The 20,355-nt window shown below is 38.7% G+C and overlaps 1 protein-coding gene across 6 annotated transcripts in view; it reads left to right on the top strand.

Annotated features, from left to right (window-relative positions):
• The window catches only part of elmo1 (engulfment and cell motility 1 (ced-12 homolog, C. elegans)), a 123,133-nt gene extending 105,086 nt beyond the window's left edge, over positions 1-18,047 (top strand). For all 6 annotated transcript variants that reach the window (XM_055219516.2, XM_055219514.2, XM_055219515.2 and 3 more), the window contains 6 exons: positions 5,187-5,350; positions 5,846-5,958; positions 13,104-13,211; positions 13,297-13,379; positions 16,670-16,747; positions 16,832-18,047. In XM_055219516.2, the coding sequence (XP_055075491.2) occupies positions 5,187-5,350; positions 5,846-5,958; positions 13,104-13,211; positions 13,297-13,379; positions 16,670-16,747; positions 16,832-17,032 (747 nt within the window). In that variant the 3' untranslated portion in view covers positions 17,033-18,047. The remainder of the gene's footprint in view (positions 1-5,186; positions 5,351-5,845; positions 5,959-13,103; positions 13,212-13,296; positions 13,380-16,669; positions 16,748-16,831) is intronic.
• The last annotated feature ends 2,308 nt before the right edge of the window (positions 18,048-20,355 follow it).

Genomic DNA, 20,355 nt, shown 5'->3' with positions numbered 1-20,355 from the left:
CGGTATGTGGAAAATAATGTGTTTTTTGAACCATAAACCACGCAAATGCATTGTACTATACCAAATACACAAAATAACGTTGTTTTTTAAGAGGTGATAAAAAGAGAACAAGTGAAGATAGTATGAAACGTTTTTTTTCCTGGTTTGTTTGAAAGCAGAGGATCTGTTCTTTCATTTGATATATTTGTATGTTTATCAGAGGTGGAAAGTAACGAATTACATTTACTCACGTTACTGTAATTGAGTAGTTTTTTTGTGTATTTTTACTTTTTTGAGTAGTTTTTAAAATCTGTACTTTTACTTAAGTATTTTTTATTTAAAGTATTGTACTTCGCTACATTTTAAATCATATCCGTTACTGAGTAAAAAAATATTTTAAAAAGCAAAGTGATAAAGACGCGAAACGGATGTAAATGGGCGGGGGAACGCGCAAAAAGAACCATGGAGACGGACGAGACAGGCGCGCGCTAATGCAGACCCGCCTCAGTTCAAATCTTATGAAAGAAACCCCTGGTCATATTTAAGCAACCCCTTTCCACTGACGCGAAGCGAGTGTTTCATTTCTATGAAAGGTAGGATTCATGCTCTTAAGTACGAAATTGCACGACGCGTTTTTAATACCATGCGCATTATCTTCCGAGGTCTAGCAGCTTCGCTTCAAGTCAAACAGAACTTCAAAACATCCTCGAGAATGCGCAGGTCATTAGACATTGCAGAGAGAGAGAGAGAGAGAGAGAGAGAGCGCGAGAGAGAGAGAGAGCAAGAGAGAGAGAGCTCCCGAGAGAGAGAGAGAGAGAGAGAGAGAGAGAGAGAGAGAGAGAGAGAGAGAGAGAGAGAGAGAGAGAGAGAAGATAAATGTCATCAGGTCCCCAGGTCAGGGAAGTAAGAAGATAATAAACGTGTCAAATGTATATAGACATGGCACTCATCTCATTATATGCTCATTTAAACTAGATATATAGTTTAATAAAATAATGTATGTTACCAGCAATACATCAATTACAACCTTACTATAGTGATTGTATTTACTAGCTGCTGACCACTTTCAAAAGTGCATAACTTACATGTAAAAATCATTAAACAATTCCATAAATGTTTCTTACTTTAAAAAAGCTTTTTATTTTATTAACTTTTTGTTATTTTACTTTAATTGTAAAGATGTTCCTACAATTAAAAACAACTAGTTTGAGATTTATATTCCCTTGTCGTTTTTGAACTATACTAGAATCCTCCACCTCTCCCCGCTGTAAAAAAAGTAACTTTTACTAAAGTTAAAATGTCTTACTTTTTACTTTTACTTGAGTAGATTTTTAGACAAGTAACTTTACTTTTACTTAAGTAAAATATTATTAAAGTAACTTTACTTTTACTTGAGTACAATATTTTAGTACTTTTTTAGAAGAAATTTTCCTGTAAGGCATTTTGTGAATCTTTTGTAAAGATCATAAAAAATGCTGGCGGGCAACTTCAAAAAAAGAAATGCTGGCAGGGAATGAGTTGTGGGGTTTTCCATTTTATATAAAATTATATTAGTATGCTTTTTGCTGTAGCCCTCGTTTTTTTTTTGGCCTTTAATGGCACTGACCTAAAACCATAAGCCCATTCATTCTTCAAAAATGCTTCAGAAACACTATAATATTAAGATTAATCTCCTACTTTTGTGCTTAAAGGCAGATTTAGATTTTTTTAACAGTGTTTTGCCTTTGACATTTAGATGCATTTGATTGTGCGGGTGCCTTTGAGTGTTTCATAATAAATCTAATGCATCACCATAAATCTGAATTTATGGTCCAATGTAGAATAAAAGCATCGGTCTTCAGTTTGCTCTATTTGTAACTCACAAGCATGCTAGCACAGGGTGTGACTCATACATCTTGAAAAGTAGGCATGTGACGGATCACAAAACTCACAGTTCGGATCACATTACAGTTTTGAAGGCATGGATCGGATCATTTTTCGGATCAGCAAAAAAGGCATGGGAAAAATCTAATAAGAACAAATAAAGAAATTACAAAAAAATTATAAAAAAAGAACAAAGTTGCACATTAAGGTCTAAAATTAGCATTAGGCACAGAAATCGAATCAAATGAATAATAACGCTGTCTTTATTGTATGAATTAAATATAATTAATGTTTTTTAGAGCTACAGAAGTGATTTTCTCTTTTTCTTGGGTTGTTTGATTAACATTAATGACACAGACTTAAGTAGGTTAATTGAGGTTACTGTCTCTTTAAGTCCAAATAAGCACAGACTGGTTTTTGACTGTAATCTATACATACACAGTTAAGACATAAACAAATGTTTTTATTAAAAAAAGAATACTGTGGAGATCATTTTGTTTGAGCAGAAAGATTTTATGTTCACTTGCTTTTTGAAACGCGCCTCTCCGTGTGTCCTCTTTTGAGTGCACTTAAACGCGCGCACACACAGACAGAGGGCGAAATCCAAACCGTGCAGCATAAACGGTCGCTTCACATAAAAACCTTACGTTGTTTTTCAGTGCTGTATTCGCCAAATATATGTTAATGGACTATAGTATGAGACACAGTAGCGCAACTCTTGCTATAGTTTACACATCAAGAGTTCTGATCTTTAAAGGGATGATTACGCCTGACTGGAGCTGGACCGGACACATTTAACCGCATGTGCGTCTTTCCATACAGAAAGCTGCTCACTTTGGTGCCTTTTTGCAGTTAAATAGTTTAAAATGTTAACATTTGCAAGCCTTTGAAACACGTGCACATGGTAAATGTTCCCTATTTAAATGTGCGTATTAATCCGCGAATCGCATGCGAGCCGAACCGTGGGTTCCTCTCCGTGCAAGCTAACACGACTCGGGTCAAAATAAAAAAAATAAGTTATACTTCCAATAAAATTTTCAGAAAGATGGTTTTGGTCCTTTTAGGTAGTTATCACGCTGAAATATGTTCAATGGTTCATTTTTGTGATAAGTTTCATTTTAGCTAGTAATTTGATGCTATAGAAACGGGCGTGTGGTTACGATTGGCATTTGTGATTGACAGCTTCTCTGAGCAGACTCTCGGAGCTTTGACGGAATTTAAATTTTCGATTTCACACCGACTAAATGACTTGTATTTAACTTACCTTATTTTAGCAAGTCAGTCAAATGATACATTCAAGGGGCGCGGTTGAATGGGCTCCAAACTGACGCTTTTGCGTAGCATGTCAGCGCCCATCATTGGACATTTTACGTTCAGTTCATTACAATGGAAGGAAGTGGCGTTCCATCGTCCATTTTTTGTACAGTCTATGGCTAGCACGCACTCACTGCATGTCACTCTGTATTATCTGCAGGCTGGCACACAGTGGGCGAATGTACTCTGTGCATTTAAATGCACGGCTGAGGAGAGGCGAAGGAAAGACAATGAGGTTGGCAGGGTGGTTGAAATCTCGCTTATTTCTCGCTGAGGAAGTGACACGCTCGGTCCAGATCCCCTCTGGTTTTCTAAAAAAAGACCCTTTTATTCACAAATATCACCACCCACCACATTTTCAGTAGCTGAAACTCCACCATTCCCACATCGCACCTCATTCTGGTTATGAAACGTCTGCTGGCATTGTTTGATGTACAGGGGCTGATAAAAAATAAAAGTGAGAGAGGGAGCCTTGGATAAAATTAATGAATTTTGAACCATGAAAAATTTGCAAATGTGCTTGGAAAATTGCTTCCACTGCCGTAAGGGATCGTTTCAAGTGGACATGTTGTCTTCTTCATACCCCACCTGCAGCTGTCAAAAGCCATCCCCATTAAACACTGCTGTGATGCTTGAATCGAGCTGTCTTGGTTTATTCATCTACCAATCACTCCTCTCATTGTTCTAGCGCCAGCACATCAGCCCAGTCATTTTGGGGGGGGGGGGGGAGTTGTGACCTTGGCCCAGACTTATCACTAATTAGACTCCATGTTATCGTATGTGCAAGCCAGCAGCACCTGCTCCTCCGGATAACAGGGTGCGTGGACTCCAACATTCCCAACTTAGCTCTGTGTTTCCCTTCGAATCACAGCATATGATCTGTAGCTAGAGGCTTTCTACGAATGCCAGCCGTGTGTTTGCGATTTCGAGCTGTGCATTATTCAGGCTCGACAGAGAAGCCTTGGCTCTACAACAGCCGGAAGCCTCTTTAAGATTCAGTAGAAAAGCTAGTTGCTTTGTTATTTACACTTAGTATGGTTGAATTCTTGTTTTATGCCTTTGGTGGATGTCTTTAACAATAACTTACTCTGACAAACAGAACAGACCATCTTGGCTGCCATACCTCCGGTTAGACGGGTTCCTCTCATTTATTTTAAATTTTAGCTGTTGAGTAATGGAACTACAACCACATTTTTAAGTTCTCTAAAAACTGCTATAAATTGTCCTTGTTTGTGTGCCTTTGGTCAGATGTGATAATAGCTTTAAAACATTTTTTGGCTTGTATTCATGAGAGCAGGAAATATTAGCTTTTAAAGTTTCAACAAGTGTCTGTGTGATGAGGAATTGGAAAACCATTCTTTGTTTTAGTTTAGCATTTTACATAATTCAGATATTGTTTAAAAGCAAAGTCAGTATGCTTATGCATCATGTAAAAGCTTAAAGGGACACTCCACTTTTTTTGAAAATATGCAAATTTTCCAGCTCCCCTAGAGTGAAACATTTGATTTTTACCGTTTTGGAATCCATTCAGCCGATCTCCGGGTCTGGCGCTAACACTTTTAGCATAGCTTAGCATAATCCATTGAATCTGATTAGACCATTAGCATCGCGCAAAAAATAACCAAAGAGTTTCGATATACACTCCTGATAATATAGTTTTGTATAATATTTTGCATTTATGTCAAGAGATCCTTCTAAAAATTACACACTGCACCTTTAAGTGAACAGTCATTTTATTATAATAAAAAGTATCGTAACAAATGCAAGCTGTGCACTGTAAAAAAATCCTTGGTTATTTTCAACCCAGTGTTGGGTCAAAAAGTGTTGGAATGTAACCTATGCTAGGTTGTTTCAACCCAAAATTGTGTTTTTTTAACCCTTGGTGTGTCAAATATAAACATTTTCTGGGTAAATTTATCCCAACAGCCAGGTTTGTCCATTTTGAAGAAACCCCAGTGTGAAAATGGGTTGTCCACCTCAATATGGCACATAATAAAATGTGCTTTTATTTGTACGTCTGTGTGCTACAGGTGATGCAGGTGGTAAAAGAGCAGATCACTCGTGCTCTCACGATCAAGCCTAACTCTCTGGATCAGTTCAAGAGTCGTCTGCAAAATCTGAGCTACACTGAGATCCTCAAACTGCGTCAGTCGGAGAGGATGAACCAAGAAGACTTCCAGTCCAGGCCCATCCTGTAAGCACACTGACACAATACTAAAAAATCTTTTGTTATCTGTATTTGTCGGCCTGTTGACCTGTCTACATAATTATAGTTTTAGGAAATGTCTGTGTTGACCTTTCAGAGCTCATTTGAACTGTAATGTAAGCAACATTTCTTAAAATTTAAAGTTGAAACCTATGACATGGATAAGTGGCACAATAATAGGAATATCTAAATATACAATCAATTTTCACACAATAGGGTTTACATTGTTTCCCATGTCCTAGCTAGTTAAATTCATTAATAAAGTTTAAAAAAGTGAATGTGCCTGAGGAGGTAAATAAGGACGTTTGTTCTCGTCTGCGGTTTCCACAAAATACGAAGTGTAATCCTTAACGGAAATAAAATATAATAAACAAAATAAACAAACAATTGTATATTTGTCATTGTGTGAAGCATCAGCTCTTTAAACTGTACAGTATGTAAAATATGAGGGTTGTGCGTTTAATGTGTGTGATGTTTTTTCAGGGAGCTTAGGGAGAAAATCCAGCCAGAGATCATGGAGCTGATCAAACAACAACGCCTCAATCGCTTGTGTGAGGGCACCTGCTTCAGGAAGATCAGCAGCCGCAGGAGACAGGGTACAAAACGCACATTTTTTTAACATAAAAACTATTTTTATGAAATATTTATTTCTGTGGCATTCTTAGTTTTGTGCTTTTCAGCTGCAGCTCATGTTTGGCTGTGATTTTGTTGTGAAGTGTGACATTTTATGTCTTGTTGGTTTAAGAAATGGTAAAAGCCTTTTCTTCTCTTAAACAAGCTAAAATGTTTCAAACACACTTGCTCTGTCAGCATTATATTTACTGGAATCTAGTACTTTCCCAGCAAGCAAAATCCGCGGCAGTGAAATGACGGCTAACTATACACCCAAAATAGTCTGGCTATGAGTAACCCACTTCTACCTTAAATAACCTTAAAGGGATAGTTTACTTTAAAATGAAAATTGTGTCATCATTTACTCATTCTCATGTTGTTCTAAACCGAAGCAGATAGTGACCATTGACTTCTGTAGTAGGGAAAAAAATATTTTGGAAGTATTGTGATAAATTATGAAGAAAATATTTTGATAAATAAGATTGTAAGCACACAGATGACGGTACCCATTAAATTCCATCATATTTTTTTATTCCTACTAAGGAAGTCAATGGTCACTATCTCAATCAATCAATCAACTTTATTTCTATAGCACATTTTGCAAACAAGAACAGTCTCCAAAGTGCTGTACAAGAGACAGTAAAAAGGCACACAAGTACAAAACCACAATCATTTAAAATAAATAAATAAAAATGAAATAATGAAAGACACAGGACCACATAACTCACGCAGTGTTAAAAGCCAAGTAATAAAAGTGGGTCTTAAGACGAGACTTAAAACATTCAACTGTGGGGGCCGCACGGACCAGAGGAGGCAGAGCGTTCCACAGTCTTGGGCCAACTACAGAAAAGGGCCGGTCCCCCCTGGATTTGAGTGTGGACATAGGAACCACAAGCTGGAGCTGGCCATTTGATCTCAGTGAACGCGCCGGTGTATAAATTTGGTCAGTGATGTACTGAGGGGCCAGTCCACTCAGCGCTTTAAAAACAAACAATAAAATCTTAAAATCGATTCGGAATCGGACAGGAAGCCAGTGCAATGAGGCGAGGATGAGGGTGATGTGTTCGCGCTTTTTGGATCCTGTTAAAAGTCTAGCTGCAGAGTTCTGGACTAATTGTAAGGGCGAAAGTGCATTTCGGGATATTCCAATATAAAGTGAATTGCAGGAGTCCAGACGTGAAGAAATAAAAGCATGCATGACTTGCTCAAAATGTTTCAATGTTAAAAAAGGTTTCATTTTAGATAAAAGCCGAAGATGGAAAAAACATGATTTAACGACATTGTTAATTTGTTTATCCTGTTTAAAATCACTGTCTATAGTGACGCCAAGGCTGGTGGCTATGGGATGCACATGATTATTGAGGGGGCCAAAATCGACCAGAGTCCTAATGGGACCAAATAACATTATTTCAGTCTTCCCCTCATTTAGAATTAAAAAATTCTGAGCTAACCAAGCCTTGACGTCACTTAAGCACTCGAGTAGGGGTGTCAGAGGGGCATGATCATTTCTAGTCAGTGGCAGGTATATTTGAACTATCTGCTGTGTGTTTACCATCATTTCTTAAAATATCTTCTTGTGTGTTCATCAGAAAAAAGAAATTCATACAGGTTTGGAACAACATGAGGATGAGTAAATGATGACAGAATTTTCATTGTGAAGTGAACTGTCCCTTTAACTTTGTTTACGTGCCGTTTTTTCCAAAATAACTTGGAGATGTGCAATATTCCATCATGTAACCAAAGTCAACAGATGTTTAAGATGTTTGCCTTCAAAGGATACACATCGTCTATTCTTGGCTATGGTTAGACATTTGAACTGCCACAAAACACTGCCTACTCTCTGCTTATTGATTTAATGTGTAATGTATCGAGACAAATGTTTTAACATAAAACACGACTTATAGCCTGAACACACTGTGTACAGCGCTATTTTTAGGCTTTTATTGATAAAACGGAAGCTGCTACTCTTCGCCCATTTCATCAATTGCGCTGAAATATCAAATACATGTACAAAACACTGTGCAGCATGTTTACTTACAACACAAGCAGCAGAGTCTGACCTAACATATTAGGCGTGTGTCAATATAAACTCGTAATTTCTCCCGCGCTCGTTCAATTCAAAGCAGAGGGACTCGCCCACAAACCACACCCTCAGCGTAATGAGGACAGAAGCAGTCAAAAGTGTCTCGTGCACTTGTGATCTAATCGACCAAAACACATCTTAACTCTTTCCCCGCCAGCGTTTTATTTAAAAAGTTGCCAGCCAGCGCCAGCATTTTTCATGATTTTCACAAAAGTTGAATGCCTTCCAGAAAATGTTCTTCTTTAAATATATAAACATATACATGTTTATGAAAGTACAGACCGTCTGCTTTCAAACAAAAAACTTGATTAGTTCTCTTTTTATCACCTCTCAAATATGTGTAGTTTTTTTCAAAAACCAAAAAGCTGAGATAATTACATTTTTGTGAAGGACTTTTGATTGAGATCAGATTCAGAGCGATTCTCAAAACATACACAGAGTTCTTACTCTTTCACATGAGGCGTTGTTTCCGGGTTGTATAAGTTGCGGAACCTGAGTGCCACCTGGTGGATAATAGCGGTATTGTGGATTGCCGGAAATACTTGTCAATGGCGGGGAAAGACTTAATACCAGGTATAAAGAGCCCCTTAGACCATGTTTAAACCAACATGGAGTTTTCTCCATTTGTATCACAAACTGAGATTTCTGCGTGTCTTTGCTTTTATCCTTGCCTAAAGGCACTCCAAAATGTGAATATTTTTATGACTGCTATTATTATACTGACAGCATGATTTAGCAAGTGTGAAAAACAGCCTTGTCCATTGCTAAGAGTGGGGCCAATTTCAAACAAATGCTGAGTGGTGGGAGTGACGAAGCTTACGGCACAGACCGGAGAGCTGAAGGATCGTGCATTGTATGGCCTATTACGACGGCTGTCCGCTGAGCTCAGAGGGAGGTTTTATCAGTTAGCCTGGATAATTTAACACCCTTCACACTTTTACAGGATTAGATCATTTTGAGACTTAGACACCTTGCCTGTCTCTTGCTATGCATCCGTCTGCCAGTCTCGTTCTCATTTTCACTCCCTCCACTATATCTTTATTCCTCCAGAAAGATCTCACTTTTATCCCTTTGTGAATTTTCACACTTTGTCTGTTTCATTTGCCGTCTTCTGTTCTTATTTGCGTGAATGAAAAAATTGCTGCTCACAATCATGAATTTCTTCTGACAAATGCTGGTTGCATTAAATACGACTGACATGGCACCATCTTGTAACTTGTCTGACGTAAGAAATGTGCAATTGAACTGCATTGAGCAAAGAACTTAAAATAGCACAACTGTGACCCAGTCTGTAAAAATCATCCTACAAAATGTAAAGAACATATGAAAAATAACCTTGATATATTTAATTTTTACTCAAGATTGAAATCAAACTTTAATGCTCCTAATCTGTTGGATTTGCCCAAATCCACATTTATTATTCTGTATATCTTGACCAAGTAATTCATGAATCTGTATCATTCAATCTTTTTTATTCATGTTAGTCCCATAAATTATTATGAGGGAATAGCACAAAATGTTGTTTTCACATGAGGTTCCCAAACAGATGAAGCAGACAAATCTCAGATATCTTAATCTCAAGATAACCCAATGTCAGATAATTGCTTTGGTCTGTGCCCTTTACTCTCAAAAAGCTTTTAAGGAGCGCTCTATAATGGTAGCAGAAATGCACCTGTGGCTTTTCACTGTGACAGGTGTTACATTGACATTTGTATTCCCTGTTGTTCCTCCATAGCAGAGCTCTCTCCTCACGGCTTAAAAAATGAGCTGTCCGATTCCTAACCTGAAAGTACTGCAGAGGTTGCCTGAAGGAAAAGCGTTCAGAAAATGTACAAATGACATTTCTTTGCCCTTGATTCTCGGAAACATTTTCGATATTTGTTCTGTAGAGATTTGAATAAACTGATTATTATAGGCAATCACTTTGAATTTCATGCATGCTTCTTGTACATCTGCATTTGACGGTAAAATTGATTTCAAACTAATTTTAATCTTTGACATAAACTTACTCAGTCAATATTAAAGATATCAAGGTTCATTTCCCGCAGAAAATTTGTTAGTTAAGGTGGTAGGGTTGGGCGGGGGCGTGGCAATCAAAGGGGCGAGGCGGACGCATCATAATGAAAATTAAAATATTTTTATTTAAAACACTTAAATAAAACTTAATTTTGAAGAAACTATGACAGAAAATTAACACATACTAGATTATTAATGAATTAAATGTTTTTAACGGAAACCTCTAACGAAAATAGCTGCGTGATGAAATGAAACTAAAGGGTTAATAAACACAAACTGAAGCAGATTTGTAGAACGTCTGGTGAACGATGATAGATAGCGCAAATATTGTAAAAACTGATTATTTCTGTAACTACTGTAGCATATAAATAATGCACATAAATAACGTGAGCAAGAGAGCTCAACAATTATATCGAATCAACAGGCACGTGCAACCCAGCTAGTAGGTTACTCAAATAACAAAAATGATCAGCTAACTTACTTTAAATTTGCAAGAACTATAGACTTATTCAATAACAGGCTTAAATAAACCCAAAACATAAGTCCACTTACAGTTCTCACGGACACGCGTTTTGTCAACTGGCTTTCATAGAGACAGAGCGCAGCGCGTCACAACCTGAAAACCACGCCCACCGGGGGGGAAAGCAATCCAACAGTCTCCATTGACTTTGTATTGCAAAAGGCCGCCTCCTTGTCATTTCTGGCTTATAACAAAAAACTAAACAATACCCAAAAGCTGCCTTGGGACAACATGCACAGCCAACAAGCCAAAGAACACAGAAACAAGCCTCCACAAGCTGTCGAGCCGCAAAACCCAGTCTTCAAGGAGAACAAAGTGGATCGCCGACTACGTTTCCCCCTATTGGACGCAGTTTTACTAATAGGAGTACTATGAAAAGTTGCCTGTTTCCATTTCTGTGTCTAAACGCTCGTTTTTTTGAAGTCGACAGCTTATAAAAAATGATTTATTTATTTTTTTGGCGTGTTAGATGTACACCTTGTCACACAGCGGCTTTTAGGTATTGTTCTGTTTTTAAGTTTAATCTGTAAATGGGTTTTTGTGGGCTGTCGACCCCAAAAAACGAGCGTTTAAAGACACAAAAATGGATACAGGCAACTTTTCATAGTACTTCTATTAGTAGAACTGCGTCCACTAGGGGGGAACGTAGTCGGCGATCCACTTTATTCCCCTTAAAGGCTGGGTTTTGCGGCTCGACAGCTTATAGAGACTTGTTTCTGGGTTCTTTGGCTTGTTGGCTGTGCATGTTGTCACACAGCAGCTTTTAGGCATTGTTCAGTTTTTTGTTATAAGCCAGAAATGACAAGGAGGCGGCTTCTCGCAATACAAACTCAATGGAGACGGTTGGATTGATTTCCCCCCCGGTGGGCGTGGTTTTCAAATTTGCATAACGGCGCTCTGTCTCTATAGACTGTAAAAAAAAGATGGACGACGCAACGTCGCCTCCCTCCATTGTAATGAATTGAAGCCAAAGATGGTCGCCGCCATGTTACGTAAAAACGTCAGTTTGGAGCCAAGGCATGCGCAGAAGGAATCGTTCGTGGAGCCAGAGGCGGAGCCGTGATATCAAACTTCCGCCCAAACGCCCGCGCGACCAATTCAACCACGCCAATCGTAACGACACGCCCCATCTCTATAGCATCAAAATACTAGCTAAAATGAAACTTATCACAAAAAGGAACAATTAAACATAAATCAGCGTGAAAACAATGACCTTGACCAATGATAACAATGACCAAAACCATCTTTCGGAAACTTTTATTGGAAGTGTAAATAATTTTTTTATTTAAAATCCCATTCATTTGAATGGAGAGGGTGGGGTTTGAGACTTGTACTGCAGACAGCCACCAGGGGGCGATCAAAGAGGCAGCGGCTGCACTTTTCAAGACTTATGAGGCACACCTGCTGACTATCCTCCAGACAGTTGGCGGACCATTTAGGCTGTGTGGTGCACGTGCACGCTTGCGGTGTGAAGTGCTTCTGCGCTATTCTCTGAGATGTTTTATCAACTGGCTACAAGTTATCCTCCAGACAGTGACGGACCGTGTCTTTCTCTCATTTGGCCGTGTGGCGCGCGTGCCTGCTCGCGGTGTGAAGTGCGTCCACGCTATTCTCCGAGATGCACTTGCACCCTTTTGTGCAGCAATTTTTGTTTTTTTGCGGTAGGGTTTCCCAGCTTAGGCGGGCCGCCCAAACTGCAAAGTGCTGCGGGAAACCTATATTTTACACTGAAATATGTAGGATGGTTTTATGTAGAAAACAATAAATCACAAAGTCCAACTCCTTAGATGTGTAAGTCATGACAAATGTAGAAACGGTTAATAAAGTTGACTAAATCCATAAGATTAAATTGTGGCATTTTTTTACATGCACATCGAGTGTTACTCTATTTGTGCTTACTTAAAGATACACATCATTCACATTCATCAGGCTGCATCAAAATAACTTCCTCACCTATATCACTGTCTCTCTCGACTATAGTGTCTGTCATCTGCTAGCAATAAAACTCAGCAAATCGATAATGAAAGCCCTCTTTTTCATCACGCACATGGCACCGTATGCGTTTTAAATCCTTCAGCACATATCTGTTCTGACATCTCAGAATGGGCTCACAGATGGCTGTTGGCTGCAATATCCGCTAGTTGTTCATCGCACATTCATAGCGCTGGATAAACACCCTATTGAGCTGACGGTATAGAAAGCGAGCAATGATCGAGCTGTTTACCGCACATTTCTTATCCCTTAGGGTCTGCTTATGATGAGGATAAGTGCAGAACGCTCTTATGTACCACAATGTCGCCATTTTGCCAAACTGCTATACCTAACAATTACCATCTGGATTTAATCATCAGGTTCGAGTGCCATCCATGGTCATGTATGCTGTATACAAGCAGCTATAATTCTGCTATCTTCCCGCGGTTTACATTTAGAAAAAGCATTTTACTGTTTTTTTGTAGAGGTTATTTCCTTACATCTTGCAACACGTGACCCATGTTTGTGCTTCTTTACAGATAAGTTCTGGTACTGTCGATTGTCTCCCAATCATAAAGTCCTGCACTATGGTGATCTGGAGGAGAGCCCTCAGGGAGAAGTACCACACGATTCCCTACAGGACAAACGTGAGTACCAGCTTCCCTTTTTTTAAAGATGGATTTAATACAGCCACGCCCACACTCATTAATCATCCTTTGTTCCCTCTGCCAGTTCCTGTGGCCGATATCAAAGCTGTTGTCACTGGTAAAGACTGTCCGCACATGAAGGAAAAGGGAGCTCTGAAGCAGAACAAGGTGAGTCCTTTCGTGCGTGCTTGGTGAAGGAGAGCAAAAAATGCTCTTGAATATCAAAAGATCAAATTTTCCTTTGATGCGTCGGTGGGCGGCTTGGTGACAAAGGATGCATTAGTTATGCCTCGCAGGTCTGTGAGTAATGATACATCAGCTCACTTCAGTTTCAAAGTCACTCTTTCTTCTACCCACAGAACAAAGGCAATGTCAAATTCATGCGACAACTGTAAAAAATGACTCCCCGTTGACAAAATTGATTAAACTTTAGGACGGGATATCGAGTCGGTGGAACTTTCCAACACAGGCGCGTTCCCCTTGGTCCAGACGTTTAGATAACTCTGACACCGAAAGTAATGTGCATCGCTATTACTGATGCTTTTAAGGACACATTTTTATTACTTCAGTTGTAGTGGCAGTGTGAGGAATTTGACTTGGGAAATCTTGAGCACTTTTCTCATCGCATCTCTACGGATGGAAAGTCCTTAAGACACTTTGGGGGCAGGTTGTGAGGGATCAACAGTGATTTAGTCTGCTTTCTTTTGGATGCGATTTTGTAGATTCATTTGATGAAGGTCTCATCTAATGATCCTTTAGTGCAGCCAAACCACACTTTATAAATGATGCAAATACTAATTCAATCCAGAACTGCGGTAGGCTAAATATTTTTAACTAAAGATTCTTTCAAGCTTTCTTGATGATCAAGTTCATCCCTTTTAACATAAAAAAAGATCCAAGATGTAAATGACTTTCTTCTATTAGCGATTGGTTTTTGTAGCAATGGGTCACAGCCTCCAGTCTGCCCTCAAGTTTCTCGTGAACACTTCTACGGCCGTAGTTTGTAAAGTTTTTAAAATATTCAATGTTCAAAAGCTGTTAAATGCCACCGCCGTCATAATAATATCAACCGAAAGCTTTTGGCACGTAGTTTACATTCATCATGTCAGACGCACTTAGAGGGTTTTGCATACGAACTCTTCATATATGTTTCCTTACCAAACCCATCACTTTACTTGGGAAGACATTTAATGACTTTATGGTTACTTTTTGATGGATGGATGCACTTTTTTGGATATTTAAAGTCTCCATGAAACGGAAGTAGTGATTGGCTTATTTTTCCCGTGGTGACGTATGTCCGAGCGAAACCGTAAAAATTATATCAAATTAACATATATTGTTTTACTTTAACCTTATAAATTAATTGAATCAATTTCAACTTCTTGTCAGTATATCACAAGTCAAAATTTAATTAAAAATAATTGACTTGCATAACCAAGTTGTTTTAACATTATGCTGAATTTTTTACAGTGTTAGTGTCTTGTTAAAAAAAAATCAAGTATTCCACATCTGAAAACATTGCATTTTTTTATGCAATGTTTGTCTGGTTTGAGTTTTTTTAATTAATGCAAATAAAATGGCAGAAATGTTGTCAGTAGTTGACAGAATAAAACAAAATGTTAATTTTACTTAAAGGCGGGGTGCATGATCTCTGAAAGCCAGTGTTGACATTTGAAATAAAAGAATCTGGACCTTCTTTCGATAGACCCGCCCCACACATACGCAACCCAGGCAGCGATGTGGGTTAGTAGACACGCTCCTTACTGCTTATTGGCTACAAGTGTATTTTGGTACTCAGCCCGACTCCCTTTTCCAAACCGTTTTTTAAGGATTAGTCCATTTTCTTAAAAAAAATCCAGATGGGTTGCTCACCACCATGTCATCCAGAATGTTGATGTCTTTCTTTGTTCAGTAGAGAAGAAATTATGTTTTTTGAGACTTTAATGGACCCCAACACGTAACCGATTTAATGCAGTTTAAACTTGCAGTTTCTAAACGATCTCAAACGAGGCATAAGGGTCTTATCTAGCGAGGCGATTGTCATTTTTGACAAGAAAAATAAAAAATATGCACTTTTAAACCACAACTTCTCGTCTATCTCCGGTCATGTGAAGTGCCAGCGCGACCTCAAGCAATACGTCATCACGTCAAGAGGTCACGGATGACGAATGCGAAACTACGCCCCAGTGTTTACAAGTGTAGAGAAAGAGGACCGTTCCGATGTTGTTGTATGTGGAATTATACTAATTAATGTCTTTGTGTCAGTTTATTGTTTAAAATGGTCCGCAAATGTGCGTTTCAAATATCTAACATGTCACCTTTCCACAGCATTACGCAATTACGTGTGGTCGCACTGGCGCGTCACAGGGCCTGAGATAGACGAGAAGTCGTAAAGTGCATTTTTTTCTTGTCAGGGATGACGGTCGTTTCGCTGGGTGGGACCCTTGTGCTTCGTTTGGGATCGTTTGGAGTCCATTGAAACTACGTTGAAACTGCAAGTTACGTGTTGGGGTCCATTAAAGTCCATTAAAATGAGAAAAATCCTGGAATGTTTTCCTCAAAAAACATAATTTCTTCCTGACTGAACAAAGAAAGACATAGACATTTTGGATGACATGGTGGTGAGTAAATTGTCTGGATTTTTTTTAGGAAAATGGACTAATCCTTTAAAAAACCATGCATCCACCTTTAAACGCATACCTATAAATAGTAAATGAAAATAATCTTAAAGTGGTCTCTTCATTTTTTTCTGCGGTTGTATATACAGAGTGCCTATATGTGCAGTTACTAGCTCCAGAGCTGACTGTCAAAATAGTTAAGAGGCTTACATAGCCTTGCACACAATTTCCCTTTTTCTTGAGAAAGTTGGTAATACATCAACATATGAGGCCAGGCACAGCCAACTGAGACAGCATGTTTTGTAGTAATAGTTAGGCTAATATTAGTTTTGGAGCTTTATTCTTAGCAGCATCTGTGGGCGAAATGCAGTGGGACTGTGGATTGGAGACAGGCCTGGGTATCAAAGGTGTGTTGGTGACATCTGGTTATTGACCATATGCTATAAAAAGCCTGAACACTGTTGTGCCCAGTTAGTCAAGGAGAAGTCATTATTTTGGAACTTGCATTGGTTAGAACCGAATGCACTAAATTGGATACTTCCCCTGACAGGTAGCCCAAAAACATTCCGTTTAGAGTCGAGTCTCTGAAATAATTGAAGGATCTTGTTACAGTAAAGTATGTATGCACTTTGCATTTAGATCATCTCACCGCTGTCTCGGTGCCCAGCAGGAGAGACCAATATACATATACACACACCAACACACACACATGCACTAGATTGGACCATCTGCTGTTGTAATATGTTCGGAGAAGATCTCCAAAAGTCACGCAGTAGGTGGCACACAAACACAGCATCCCCATTAGCATTTGACAGACGGTGTCAATTCTCTCTCCTTTAGGAGGTCCTGGAGCTGGCTTTCTCTGTCCTCTACGAGTCTGATGAGTATCTAAACTTCATTGCCCCTGACAAGCATGAGGTGAGCAACTGCCAAATGAATAGTCTCGATAGTGCGATTCAAACTTTCTGTGTTTTAATGCCATGTCGCCTGGCTGTTTTTCAGTACTGCGTGTGGACAGATGGGCTGAACGCACTGCTGGGGAAAGAGATGACCAGTGAGTTCACTCGCTCGGACATGGACACTCTCCTCAACATGGAGATGAAGCTCCGCCTCCTAGACTTGGAGAACATCCAGATCCCTGAAGTTCCTCCCCCTATACCCAAAGAGCCAAGCAATTATGACTTTGTGTATGACTGTAACTAATCCGCTTCACTGGACGGACTTTTTTCTTAAATGCATACTGGAAGACAAACAAGAACCGCTTAGGAAAAAGGACAACTTTTACTTGGCTCACTAACGCGCATCACCGCAACGGATTTCCTGAACTTAATGGACTTGGCTTGCAAGGCCTTTATGAACCATCTGGTCTGGTCTTAACCAGACTGGTCCTCAGGTCTTAAACCAACGTAGTCCTGTCACAGCCATTTTTTCAAACTGGGTTGCATTCTAACATCTCACTTGCTCTGGCTTAAATTGCTGTATGTCAAAAGAAATGTGTCATTTCATTCCAGGCTGTTCGGCATGTGATGCTCCCTGTTGAGAGTCTAGGGTAGCCAATCCTGCTGCCAGCGATCTACCGTCTTGCAGAGTTTATTACAGTGTGAATGGATGTACACCTGCCTATCAATTTCAAGTGAATTGCACTTTTCTGCAGGAAGGTACATCGCCCGGAGCAAAGTTGGACATCGCTAGCACTCCAACAAGAGGCAGCTTACTAACATCAAGAAGAAGATAAACCTAATGTTAGCGTAGTCCAAGTTTGTTCTCGATGATTTCTCCAAGTATCCCATTCATGTCTCATATACTGTAGACTGTTAAATAGGCAACTTCATTCAGGAGGTTGTCTTTTTATGTCTTAAACCTGCTTTGTGCATACATCCGATTATCCGACTATAACGCAGGCGTGTAGATACAGCTCGTTCCCTGACTTGACTCCTGGCAGACTGCTGTAACATTCCAAAGCAATATTTAGCTTCTGTTTTTGTAAGCTGGTATGGTATCAACTTTTGTGATATTTGTGATTGCTGCCAAGTAGTCAGTATTATACATTTTGTGGAATTTTTATTTTTCCGGGCCTTGGAATTCATTTGAATTTTTATTAATTTAATTTAAGGGTATTGTTGTTATTATTATAATTGATTTATTTTTCCCCTCAGATGTTTGTTATAGGTTTAAGAACGCAACATCCTGCTGTTTACATTAAAGATTGAGTCCTCAACACTGTTTTCAGTTTGAATCTGTCACCGGTACCAGTTTGTTGATTGTTCATTGTTTGTATTGTTTACATTTATGCATTTAGTATTATTTTTATTCAAAGCAACTTAACGGTGCATTTAAAGGGACACTCCACTTTTTTTTGGAAAGTGTGCTTATTTTCCAGCTCCCTTGGAGTTGAACATTTGATGTTTGCCGTTTGGGATCCATTCGGCTGATCTTCGGGTCTGGCGCTGGCACTTTTGGCGTGGCTTGGCATAATCCATTGAGTCTGATTGGACCATTGGCATCGCCCTAAGAAATAACCAAAGAGTTTCAATATTTTTCTTCGGTAGTTACATCGTGTACTAAGACCGACGGAAACTCTCATACTCTCATTCTGGCGTAATAATCAAGGACTTTGCTGCCGTAACATGGCTGCAAGAGGCGCAATGATATTACACAGTGCCCAAAAATAGTGCCATGCTATTGAAAGTTACCAAGGGGGCTATTTTCGGGTGCTGCGTAATATCATGATATCAATATCAGCAAAGTCCTTGATTATTATGCTAGAATGACAGTATAAAAATATCTAAACTCTTTGGTTGTTTTTGGCGCGATGCTAGTGGTCTAATCAGATTCAGTGGATTGTGCTGGGCTGTGCTGGAGGTGGTGGCGCCGGACTTGGAGATCGGCTGAATGGATTCCAAAATGGTGGAGATCGGGTGTTTGGCTCTAGGGGAGCTGGAAAATGAGAATATTTTCAGGGAAAGTGGAGTGTCCCTTTAAGGTATACATTTTATGTGTGCTTCCTGGGAATCAAACCCACAACCTTGTGTGCTACTAACACAGTGCTCTACACGTTATATGAACATTGTATAATAATTATTTACATTTTGATACTTCCTGTATAAATGTTGTGGTGGGAACCTTTATGAGAGAAAAGAAATGTTCATTTTGTTTGAAATACTGTACACACTTGAGTATTTTAGGCATTGGTTTAGTATCCGCAAACAGAATCACTGACCACTGCTGTCTCAAACAACTGAGGTGAGGACAAGAAAAGCATCTCTTCAGTGATTTTCAGAGCCATGTGGTAATAACGGATCCAAACTGTTAGTAAACAGCTTGTCAGTTTATGTTATTTCCCTTTTTACTGCCTCATCTCAACAGACGGTTGTTATTGCATCTGATGCCAATGGCATGAATTTGATTTATTTTCTAGGTTTCAAGTATATGTAATAAGGGGTCATTACACTATTGTTTTCTCCTTTGCAATTTTCACCTTGTCCCTGAAATAGCCCCATATACAGTTATATTGTGCACTATTGTAGTGGTGTCTGAAACCATAGTGGACATTATCGAGTACGCTCATTCAATCCCATGATGCTCTGCCATAACAAGTGTACATGTAATGTACCCTTACAACTAGCTACAAAAAGCCATTCATGGTGAGGCTTCTCATTTTCTCATAAATTCAACAAAAATTGGTTGTTTGCTAACTCCACCAGCAAGATCAAAACACACCCAACTTGTATTTCAAAAAATGTTACATTAATTATAATTATGTTGTTGTTTTTTTAAAGAAGGTTTGAGAAATGGTGCTTAAGTGTCATTAAAAATGTCAGACTACTAAAAACATCTTAATGCTCTTAAAAATAGGTCTCATTGTCTTTATGCAAAATCATTTCTTTGTTTTTAGGTGAAATAAGACACAGGCAGTTTTTGTAACATCTGTTCACCTGGCGTTATTGCATTTAGAGAAGTTTTGTTTTTCATTTTTCTTCAAAAAGCAGTTATGACAGTTTTATTTTGTAATGCCATTTATCTGATTCACACAAATTGTGGCATACATCCCCAAAATAGATGTCATGATGTCCCAAAAATTCTTTATTTTCATCAAGTTATTTAGCAGATAAATGCCAATAAATTTTTAATGACTGCAAAAATGATACACAGTACACATTAGTTTACATTTCAAAAGTTTGATAGAAGCAAGACACATTAATATGGGGGCAGATTTAATATTTTTTACATTTTATATATTCATATAAGTCATGGAGGGGGGATTATTCTGAGGTATTTGCAGTTGGTTTGACAGACTAGGAAATATGATATTGGAGGTTAATGGAGTTAAAGGGATAAAATAATCTTTATCAAATGTTACTTTTGGAAAATGCCCAACATAGCTCATGTGTTATGGAGGGGGGATTATTATGAGTAATTTGCATTTGGTTTTTTACATCTCTAAGACATAAGCTCTTGGAGTTTAATGGATTTAGAGAATTACGTGCATTTAAAATGTAAAAATTAAATTACTATAAAACGTATAA

The sequence above is a fragment of the Misgurnus anguillicaudatus genome, chromosome 20 (genome assembly GCF_027580225.2).
Source record: "Misgurnus anguillicaudatus chromosome 20, ASM2758022v2, whole genome shotgun sequence".
Taxonomy (NCBI): domain Eukaryota; kingdom Metazoa; phylum Chordata; class Actinopteri; order Cypriniformes; family Cobitidae; genus Misgurnus; species Misgurnus anguillicaudatus.
This window is presented reverse-complemented; position numbering and strand designations above follow the sequence as displayed.